The 12,388-nt window shown below is 43.4% G+C and overlaps 1 protein-coding gene across 6 annotated transcripts in view; it reads right to left on the bottom strand.

Moving 5' to 3' along the window:
* The window catches only part of LOC108435368 (oxysterol-binding protein 2-like), a 128,313-nt gene that overhangs the window by 16,392 nt on the left and 99,533 nt on the right, over positions 1–12,388 (bottom strand). For all 6 annotated transcript variants that reach the window (XM_017711178.2, XM_017711179.2, XM_017711181.2 and 3 more), the window contains 3 exons: positions 6,360–6,558; positions 1,880–2,003; positions 1,371–1,437 (listed from right to left, as the gene is read on the bottom strand). In XM_017711178.2, coding sequence (XP_017566667.1) covers positions 1,371–1,437; positions 1,880–2,003; positions 6,360–6,558 — 390 coding nt within the window. The remainder of the gene's footprint in view (positions 1–1,370; positions 1,438–1,879; positions 2,004–6,359; positions 6,559–12,388) is intronic.

Below are 12,388 nucleotides of genomic sequence, written 5' to 3'. Positions count from 1 at the left end.
ATTGTCCATTTTATCAGCTCCACTTACTGTATAGCAGCACTTTGTAGTTCTACAGTTACAGACTGTAGTCCATCTGTTTCTCTGATAATTTGTTACCCCCTTTTACCCTGTTCTTCAGTGGTCAGGACCCCCAAGGACCCTCACAGAGCATTGTTACCACAGTAACACTAATGTGGTGGCAGTGTGTTAGTGTGTGTTGTGCTGGTCTGAGTGGATCACACACAGCAGTGCTGCTGAAGTTGCCACCTTGCTTACACGTTAGCCTGACACGCAAAGAAACTACAGTCAATCTATCCTAACAGTGTGCTACATACATGCAGCTACAACCCCAATTCCAATGAAGTTGGGATGGTGTGTAAAACAAATAAAAACAGAATACGAAGATTTGCAAATCCTTTTGAACCTGTATTCAATTGAATACACTACAAAGACAAGATATTTAATGTTCAAAAGATAAACTTTATTGTTTTTTTTGCAAATATTCACTCATTTTGAATTTGATGCCTGCAACACATTCCAAAGAAGTTGGGACAGGGGCAACAAAAGACTGGGAAAGTTGAGGAATGCTCAAAAAACACCTGTTTGGAACATTCCACAGGTGAACAGGTTAATTGGAAATAGGTGAGTGTCATGATTGGGTATAAAGGGAGCGTCCCTGAAAGGCTCAGTCGTTCACAAGCAAGGACGGGCGAGGGTCACCACTTTGTGAACAACTGCGTGAGCAAATAGTCCAACAGTTTAAGAACAACGTTTCTCAACGTGCAATTGCAAGGAATTTAGGGGTTTCATCGTCTACAGTCCATAATATCATCAAAAGATTCAGAGAATCTGGAGAAATCTCTGCAAGTAAGCGGCAAGGCAGAAAACCAACATTGAAAGAGGAAAAGGGCTGTCCGGATTGTTATCAGCACAAAGTTCAAAAGCCAGCATCTCTGATGGTGTGGGGGGTGTTAGTGCCCATGGCAGGGGTAACTTGCACATCTGTGAAGGCACCATTAATGCTGAAAGGTACATCCAGGTTTTGGAGCAACATCTGCTGCCATCTAAGCAGCGTCTTTTTCAGGGACGTCCTGCTTATTTCAGCAAGACGACGAATTCAATTGAATATACGTTGAAAAGGATTTGCAAATCATCGTATTCTGTTTTTATTTATGTTTTACACAACGTCCCAACTTCATTGGAATTGGGGTTGTAAAATAAACACAGACTTCTGGGTGCTGCAGTTACTCATTAGGCTAAATGGAATTTCTGCCAATGTTGTGTAAAACCTGTCTAAACTAGCAATTCTAGATAAGAAAATATTTGTGGGCAGAACACAGAAAAGTGGAAAGCCTCTCAGATCAGAAATCAAGAGAAAATGTGACACTTACATGGTCCTCCAGGTTCCAGTCACTGGGCTGCCCACCACTGGCACCACTTTGATTACTCTGAGAACGCCTGCAATCACACACACACACACACACACACACGCACACACACACACACACACACACACACACACACACACGTTACTATTTTTATGAATGGTTTCCATGTACCCATATTTCACTGTACCAAAATGCTACAATGTTTAAGCTGAACGCTAAACTTAACTAAAGCAAATGTTTGCCTACCTGGTGTTTTTCCACAGAGTGAACTCAATGTCTCATGTAATAACAGCAGTGATAAAAAATAGATTATGGTGATGATGATGATGATGATTATTATTATTGATATTTATTAATAATTCTATTTACATTGCACTTTTCTTAAATCTAAGGTCAATAGTACAATAGTACAGTGTGTGAGATTGTGTGTGTTTGCATGTAATAATAATAATAATATTCTTGTATAATACAGTAAGTGTGTGTGTGTGTGTGTGTGTGTGAGAGACTCTAACCTGTGCTGTGAGGGATCAGCGGCGGTCACTGTGATGAATGCAGGTGAATCCTCCATGGCGTCAAAATATTCTGTATCTTCATCTTCATCACTCGCTTCTTCTTTTCGGGGCCTCTCACTCACTCCTGGGGAGAACACACAGTTCAAACACTGAGCACACACACACATAAACACTACTCAACACTCCAGCACTAACACTACTCACTAATACTACAGCACTACTCAACACTCCAGCACTAACACTACTCACTAATACTACAGCACTACTCAACACTCCAGCACTAACACTACTCACTAATACTACAGCACTACTCAACACTCCAGCAGCAACACTACTCACTAATACTACAGCACTACTCAACACTCCAGCACCAACACTACTCACTAATACTACAGCACTACTCAACACTCCAGCACTAACACTACTCACTAATACTACAGCACTACTCAACACTCCAGCACTAACACTACTCACTAATACTACAGCACTACTCAACACTCCAGCACCAACACTACTCACTAATACTACAGCACTACCCAACACTCCAGCACCAACACTACTCACTAATACTACAGCACTACCCAACACTCCAGCACCAACACTACTCACTAATACTACAGCACTACTCAACACTCCAGCAGCAACACTACTCACTAATACTACAGCACTACTCAACACTCCAGCACTAACACTACTCACTAATACTACAGCACTACTCAACACTCCAGCAGCAACACTACTCACTAATACTACAGCACTACTCAACACTCCAGCACTAACACTACTCACTAATACTACAGCACTACTCAACACTCCAGCACTAACACTACTCACTAATACTACAGCACTACTCAACACTCCAGCAGCAACACTACTCACTAATACTACAGCACTACTCAACACTCCAGCACTAACACTACTCACTAATACTACAGCACTACTCAACACTCCAGCACTAACACTACTCACTAATACTACAGCACTACTCAACACTCCAGCAGCAACACTACTCACTAATACTACAGCACTACTCAACACTCCAGCACTAACACTACTCACTAATACTACAGCACTACTCAACACTCCAGCAGCAACACTACTCACTAATACTACAGCACTACTCAACACTCCAGCACTAACACTACTCACTAATACTACAGCACTACTCAACACTCCAGCACTAACACTACTCACTAATACTACAGCACTACCCAACACTCCAGCACCAACACTACTCACTAATACTACAGCACTACTCAACACTCCAGCACCAACACTACTCACTAATACTACAGCACTACTTAACACTCCAGCAGCAACATTACTCACTAATACTACAGCACTACCCAACACTCCAGCACCAACACTACTCACTAATACTACAGCACTACCCAACATTCCAGCACCAACACTACTCACTAATACTACAGCACTACTCAACACTCCAGCACCAACACTACTCACTAATACTACAGCACTACTTAACACTCCAGCACCAACACTACTCACTAATACTACAGCACTACTCAACACTCCAACACCAACACAACACACTAATACTACAGCACTACTCAACACTCCAGCAGCAACATTACTCACTAATACTACAGCACTACTCAACACTCCAGCACCAACACTACTCACTAATACTACAGCACTAATCAACACTCCAACACCAACACAACACACTAATACTACAGCACTACTCAACACTCCAGCACCAACACTACTCACTAATACTACAGCACTACTCAACACTCCAGCACCAACACTACTCACTAATACTACAGCACTACTCAACATTCCAGCACCAACACTACTCACTAATACTACAGCACTACTCACTAATACTACAGCACTACTCAACACTCCAGCACCAACACTACTCACTAATACTACAGCACTACTTAACACTCCAGCAGCAACATTACTCACTAATACTACAGCACTACCCAACACTCCAGCACCAACACTACTCACTAATACTACAGCACTACCCAACACTCCAGCACCAACACTACTCACTAATACTACAGCACTACTCAACACTCCAGCACCAACACTACTCACTAATACTACAGCACTACTTAACACTCCAGCACCAACACTACTCACTAATACTACAGCACTACTCAACACTCCAACACCAACACAACACACTAATACTACAGCACTACTCAACACTCCAGCAGCAACATTACTCACTAATACTACAGCACTACTCAACACTCCAGCACCAACACTACTCACTAATACTACAGCACTACTCAACACTCCAACACCAACACAACACACTAATACTACAGCACTACTCAACACTCCAGCACCAACACTACTCACTAATACTACAGCACTACTCAACACTCCAGCACCAACACTACTCACTAATACTACAGCACTACTCAACATTCCAGCACCAACACTACTCACTAATACTACAGCACTACTCACTAATACTACAGCACTACTCAACACTCCAGCACCAACACTACTCACTAATACTACAGCACTACTCAACACTCCAGCACCAACACTACTCACTAATACTACAACACTACTCAACATTCCAGCACTAACACTACTCACTAATACTACAACACTACTCAACATTCCAACACTACTCACTAATACTACAACACTACTCAACATTCCAACACTACTCACTAATACTACAATACTACTCAACATTCCAACACTACTCACTAATACTACAACACTACTCAACATTCCAACACCAACACTACTCACTAATACTACAACACTACTCACTACTCACTAATACGACAACACTACTCACTACTCACTAATACTACAACACTACTCACTACTCACTAATACTACAACACTACTCACTAATACTACAACACTACTCACTACTCACTAATACTACAACACTACTCACTAATACTACAACACTACTCACTACTCACTAATACTACAACACTACTCACTAATACTACGACAATACTCAACATTCCAACACCAACACTACTCACTAATACTACAACACTACTCACTAATACTACAACACTACTCACTACTCACTAATACTACAACACTACTCACTAATACTACAACACTACTCACTAATACTACGACAATACTCAACATTCCAACACCAACACTACTCACTAATACTACAACACTACTCACTAATACTACAACAATACTCAACACTCCAACATTGCATTACTCAAAGAAACATTAACACCCACACACTCATTATCAGTGGTGGACGAAGTACACAAATCATGTACTTGATTGTAGTTTCAGTTTCAGATTTATTTACATCTTAGTTCCAAGTTTAAGTTGAATAAAAACTGGCTTTAAACTCAGGATCACAGATGAGCTCCTTTACTATGTTGATCTGTAGGCGTCTGTTCATAAACATAAACCAGCCCAAACTAATTTACTATAAAATGAAATGGTGTTTGTAGAAATTCAGAAAAAAGCCGCGTCAGTCTCGACTGCATATGTGGACATATTTCTATATTGTGCTCTATTTACACAAAGTTAGGTTAGTTCATCATTTATGTTGAACAGACTCTCCCAAAGTTTTACGCTGCTGCTCTGATGTTGAACCGTGTGCTGCACTGGGTCGGTATGACCAACAGGTCAAAACCAGCTCTAAACAAAGTGACCGCTGGGCCCTGATTGGTGCTCTGGCTTTGCGCTTCTTTCGTTTTGACATGTTACGTTTTTATACACACAGAAACCAAAAGGAACGACAGATTTCTCAAAATGTAGGAGGAAAAAGTCGGATATTAGACTCTGAAATGTAGTGGAGTGAAAGGAAAAAGTGACCTAAAATGGAAATATTTCAGTGAAATACAGATACACAAAAAAACTACTTAAGTACAGTAACTAATTACATTTACTTAGTTACTGTCCACCTCTGCTTATTATCATAGTACAATGTTCTTGTGTGACAAATGTCCTGTCCATGTTCTTACACTATCCTTTACATTTACATTTACAGCATTTAGCAGACGCTCTTATCCAGAGCAACTTACAAGAAGTGCTTTGTCTATCTAGAGAAAGTATCTTAGCTAGTTGCCAATAACTTAGAGAAAAAGACAGTCCTGAGCTCAGATACTGCTAGAAACAAAAAGTCACTGCCACTGTCCACGGTGTGGATAAACTGTCACAACCCGATTATAGACACCGTCAATTGAGATTATACACACTGTCAACCGTCGCGTCCAACTGAGCTCCCGACCTGAAAAACTGCTTCAGATTGAGACAATTTGTCACAAATTTGGTTAAAATTGGACAAAACCTGTGTAGTGTACGCCCAGCCTTGCAGATAAAGCACTAAAACATGCACTTCTGGATATCTCCAACCCTGTAAATAGAAACTCGTGAGTGAAGAGAGTACTTTTCATCTGTAAAAAAGAGAAAGAGAGATGTAGAGACAGAAAGAGCAAAAAGAGGAGTGTAACACACTCTGCCCTGCTGTGCTACTGCTGGCTCAGCTCACCAGTGTGTGTGGTGGGTGTGTCTGGCGTGTTGGTGGAGTGTGTAGGGGCCTCTCTCCACGCTCTCTCCAGGCTGTTGTGCTGTTTAGCCAGCTGTTCGATGGTTTCCTCCAGGTGAGTGCGCTGTTCCCTCTCATGCTGTAGGACCCGCTGCCATCTGCGACTGTGGCTCTCCGCCAGCTCCAGGAAGTCACGGCATGCCTGCAGGGAGAGGGCGGATAGGGATGCGATCAACGATTATTTCAACAATCGATTAATCTATCGAATGATGTTTGACTAATGCACTAATTGAACCGACATGTCCTCTGCAGTTTCTTCTCATTTAGCGCCATAACAGGGGGCAATTGGTCTGTTTGTGCAATAAGTGAGCTCTTCTCCCTGTACACTTCCTGCACTACAGGGAAAATCTGAATATCGCTTTAGTATCCATGTGTCAAACACAAGGCTTGTGGGCCAAGTCAGGCCCGTGACACCGTCCTATTCGGCCCAAGAAATTATTTTAATTTTCTGTTCTGTTCATTTCACCCTAAGATGCACTACAGTTACCAGCATGCACTTTCCCCCAACAACAAGCTTGGGCCAAATGAGAAGAAGCCTTGGTATCCGGTTCAAGCAAATACACAGTTTTCATTTTTTATTTAGAATTATTTTTGAATATGTTTTCAATGTCTATTTTGCTGTTGCAATTTCAGAATATTTTGAATAAATAATGGTCTGTTTTCTGTCATGACAAAATGTTAAATATAATAATAATAATATTATTCAGAATATTTTGAATAAACAATGGTCCGTTCGAATCAAGGCAAAATCGTAAATTTAATAATAATATATAAATGAAATAAAAACACAACTGGCCCATGGATTTGCTGAGATTTTTTAATATGGTTAAGTTAATATGGTTAACCTTTTTAGTGGTTGAGTTTGACACCCTGAATTTGGTGTATTCTCTGATCTCAGATCAGTTTTAGAGTAATTAATGTTTAACAAATGTATTCATTTTTTTTTGTTTCACTTCTTTTACGTCTCTTTTTTTTAGATATAAAGCACATGGACATGTTTTCCACTCACTCATTATTTAAAGAGAAAAAACAGTCGTGAACCCACACCAGCAGGACCTATTTCCATTAAATCAGTTAATACTACAACAAGCTAAAAATACGTCAGTGGTCTGTGTGTGTGTGTGTGTGTGTAGAGGGGGAGGGGGTGGGGTGCTTGCAGGGGGTGCGGGGGCTTGGTAGGGAAATTATACATTATTTTTAACAAGAAACTATTGTGACAATCTTATTGCCCAGGCCTAACTTCATGCAAGAATAGAAAAGTTAAAGCCTAAAAAAAATGCCAATACTACAAAATTAGTTATTTAAGAATGGAATGGATCTATTAATGGATGAGGGTCACTACTGTCCTCCTAACATCTCTCCTTAAAGTTCAAAGCACAATGTACTACTCTTTAGAATGACACCTTCCTTCAGGTCACACACATACAGTTTCCCTTCCTCTCACTAAATGACAACAGGGCTTTCTTTCTCATCCCAACGGGAAAGAAACTACATTAGTGTTCATTTAGCTAAATCATGCACTGTTGATTTAACCAGAGGAGCTTTACATTCCAAGGATCCATGATGACTAACTACAGCAGAACTTTCTGTGATTCAGGCAAAAGCAGAAGTGAAAGCATGGTGCATTTGATGACTGGGATACATGCATGTGTGCGACATGCACGATGTCCATATTTTCAAGTTTCAGAACAGAGTTAAGGTGTATAACTTGAGTTAGTGCAGAGTTAGCAAGTAGTACTGAGAGGTTACTCTGGGTCATACAGACTAATCACCCACACACACACAGATTCACTACCCTGGCTGAGGAAGTGGGGTTACTATGGGTCATGGTAAACCAATACATGCAAAAATATGACACGCATACACATATAAAGTTGAGCAATCTGGCCACAGTCGAGAGGTTACTCTGGGTCATAGATGCATCACAAACAGCAGTTCAGCATCACGCCTCAACTGTTCTGATGGATGCTGTTTAAACACCAAAGAACATATACACCAATCAGGCTTGACATTATATGTTTCTGCGCTCACTGTCCATCTTATCAGCTCCACTTACTGTATAGCTGCACTTTGTAGTTCTACAGTTACAGACTGTAGTCCATCTGTTTCTCTGATACTCTGTTACCCTGTTCTTCAGTGGTCAGGACCCCCATGGACCCTCACAGAGCAGGTACTATTTGGGTGGTGGATCATTCTCAGCACTGCAGTAACACTGACGTGATGGTGGTATGTTAGTGTGTGTTGCGCTGGTCTGAGTGGATCAGACGCAGCAGCGCTGCTGGAGTTTTTAAACACCTCAGTGTCACTGCTGGACCGAGAATAGTCCATCAACCAAAAATATCCAGCCAACAGTGTTCTGTGGGCAGCGTCCTGTGGGCGGCGCCCTGTAACCACTGATGAAGGACTGGAGGATGGCCAACACTAACCATGAGCTGCTGTCTCTGACTTTACATCTACAAGGTGGACCAACAATGCAACAGAGCGGACAGTGAGTGGACACAGTGTTTAAAAACTAAAGCAGCACTGCTGTGTCTGATCCACTCGTACCAGCACACACACTAACACACCACCACCACGTGAGTGTTACTGCAGTGCTGAGAATGATCCACCACCCAAATAGTACCTGCTCTGTGAGGGTCCATGGGGGTCCTGACCACTGAAGAACAGGGTAAAAAGGGGGTAACAAAGTATCAGAGAAACAGATGGACTACAGTCTGCAAATACAGTAAAAAATGTAAAAAGTAATACTTTCTTAAAAAGACGTTAACATACAGACAATGTAAGGAGCGACAAACGATGTCAAAAAACTGGAAAAACAACAAAAATGGAGATACGAAAAAAAATTTTTCTTCCGACAGCAGCGATATGTAAAATCATAATGTATTTACAGTAATATTAGTGTTTTTCTTAGCAAATAAACACTTACTCTCCAGAAAAACAGCTCTGAAATATCATTTTCTCAGGCGTCTAAAACATTTGCAGTATACTATAGTACTATATATCCTACATCCATTGTCTGGCACGCAGATTAGCTAGTAACTGATCACTGAAAGAATTTTACTACCATTCAATTCTTGATAACTTTTCATTAACTAATATTACACAGTATCTAATAATGTAAACACTGTTCAAAATACTGTAATGAGACAGAGGACACACTCACCGAAACTCCTACGAATGACCTAAGCTCATCTAAAGTCCTATATAAGCAGCCCGGCAGTGTTTCTCCAGCAGCTGAAATGTGAGCAGCACGTGAGAGCTTCAGTGAAACTGAAACTTCATCATCTCAAACGCAAGAGCTTCCACATTTTACTGCTGAGAACTCCAAACAGGCCCCAGACGGCTCGTGATCTCACAACATGCGAGGGAAATGTGCGCGCATGAATTCTTGCGGTGGCTATTTTAGTACATTCATTGGAATCATTGCTTTAGGCTGTGCTTTTTAGTGTAAATGCAAGACAAACAGCTATTAATTGATTTCATTGAGCTACACTCTTCATAAAAAAGGTTCTTTAAGAGTTCTTTAGTAAAGGGAGAGGTTGTATTCAGAACAATGAGTTCTATATAGAACAATTTCATGCTTACATGGTTCTTTGTATAGTCAAATGGTCCTTCAGATTGAAGGATGTCCTTTATATGATTCCGTATTGCACCAAAAAAAGGTTCTTCTATTGCGCCAAGCGTGACATCAAGCTATTTTTCACTCAGCTACTTTAGCTTCATGCAAAACTGAAGAAACAGTTCCTTAGGCTGCACAGACCTTAAGCGAACTGATAAATAAAGGTGTTCTTGACCAACCCATGCTCTGCCCACAACCCCCACATAGAAAGGACCCTGGTTGCCCATCCGGGGGAGGTGAAACCAGGCCCTTCTTGCTGTGAGGCGACAACGCTAACCACCAATATTAATACATCAAATTTTACCATTCATATATTTGGTATTACCTCTCCTTGGATCACCACCTTATCGTGGTGGAGGGGTTTGCGTGCTTGAATGATCTTAGGAGCTATGTTGTCTGGAGCAAAAGCTCCTGGTAGGGTCTCCCATGGCAAACTGGTCCTAGGTGACAGGTCAGACAAAGTGTGATCCATAATAACCCCTATGAAGACACAAAAGCAGGACTTGTGTACCCTGCCCGGAACAGGGTTACCAGGGCCCCACCCTGGAGCCAGGCCTGGGGGAGGGGCTCGCCAGCGAGCGTCTGGTGGCCGGGCATTTACTCATGGTGCCCGGCCGGGCCCAGCCCGAAGGAGTTACATGAGTCCCCCCTCCCATCGACCCACCACCAATGGGAGGGGCAGTAGTAGGGGTTCGGTGCGTTGTGGATCGGGCAGTGTCCAAAGGCGTGGGCCTTGGCGTTCTGATCCTCAGTTGCTGAAATTGGCTTTTGGAACTTGGAACGTTACCTCACTGGCGGGGAAAGAGCCTGAGTTGGTGCGCGAGGTTGAGAGATACCGGCTAGATATAGTCGGGCTCACCTCAACACACAGCTTGGGATCTGGGTCCAATCTCCTTGAGAGGGGCTGGACTTTATTCTTTTCTGGAGTTGCCCATGGTGAGAGGCGGCGGGCAGGTGTGGGCTTTCTCATAGCCCCTCGACTCGGTGCCTGTATGTTGGGGTTTTCTCCGGTGGACGAGAGGGTAGCTTCCCTACGCCTTCGGGTTGGGGAACGGGTCCTGACTGTTGTCTGTGCTTATGCACCGAACAGCAGTTCAGAGTACCCAGCCTTCTTAGAGTCCTTGGGAAGGGTGCTTGAAGGTGCTCCTCCTGGAGACTCTATTGTCCTACTGGGGGACTTCAATGCTCACGTGGGCAATGACAGTGAGACCTGGAGGGGTGTGATTGGGAGGAATGGCCTCTCTGATCTGAACCCGAGTGGTGTTCAGTTTTTGGACTTCTGCGCAAACCACAGTTTGTCCATCACGAACACCATGTTTGAACACAAGGATGTCCATAAGTGCACATGGCACCAGGACACCCTAGGCCGCAGTTCAATGATTGACTTTGTAGTCGTGTCATCGGACTTGCGGCCATGTGTTTTGGACACTCGGGTAAAGAGAGGAGCTGAGCTGTCAACTGATCACCACCTGGTGGTGAGTTGGATCAGGTGGTGGGGGAAGATGCCGGTCAGACCAGGCAAGCCCAAACGTATAGTGAGGGTTTGCTGGGAACGTCTAGCAGAAGAACCTGTCAGATTGATCTTCAACTCACACCTCCGTCAGAACTTTGACCAGATATCAGGGGAGGTGGGGGACATTGACTCAGAATGGGCCATGTTCCGTTCCTCCATTGCTGAAGCGGCTGACTGTAGCTGTGGCCGTAAGGTAGTTGGTGCCTGTCGGGGCGGTAATCCTCGAACCCGGTGGTGGACACCCCAGGTGAGAGATGCCATCAAGCTGAAGAAGGAGTCCTACCGGGCATGGTTGGCCTGTGGGACACCAGAGGCAGCTGGCAGGTATCGACAGGCCAAGCGATCTGCGGCTTCAGTTGTCGCCAAGGCAAAAACCCGTGTATGGGAGGAGTTTGGTGAGGCCTTGGAAAGTGACTTTAAGTCGGCTCCGAAAAGATTCTGGCAAACCGTCAGGCGACTCAGAAGGGGAAAGCAGTGTGCCACTAGCACTGTATATAGTGGAGATGGTGTGCTGCTGACTTCGACTGAAGACGTCATTGGGCGGTGGAAGGAGTACTTTGAGGACCTTCTCAATCCCACCGACACGTTCTCCAGTGAGGAGGCTGAGTCTGGGGACATGGGAATAGGCTTGTCCATTACTGAGGCCGAAGTCGCTAAGGTAGTTAAGAAGCTCCTTGGTGGCAAGGCTCCAGGGGTGGATGAGATCCGCCCTGAGTTCCTCAAGGCTCTGGATGTTGTGGGGCTGTCTTGGCTGACACGCCTTTTCAACATTGCGTGGACATCGGGGGCGGTGCCAGTGGATTGGCAGACTGGGGTGGTGGTGCCTCTTTTTAAAAAAGG

The sequence above is a fragment of the Pygocentrus nattereri genome, chromosome 20, assembly GCF_015220715.1.
Source record: "Pygocentrus nattereri isolate fPygNat1 chromosome 20, fPygNat1.pri, whole genome shotgun sequence".
NCBI lineage: Eukaryota > Metazoa > Chordata > Actinopteri > Characiformes > Serrasalmidae > Pygocentrus > Pygocentrus nattereri.
The sequence above is the reverse complement of the archived record's forward strand: the minus strand, read 5'-3'. Positions and strand labels throughout refer to the sequence as shown.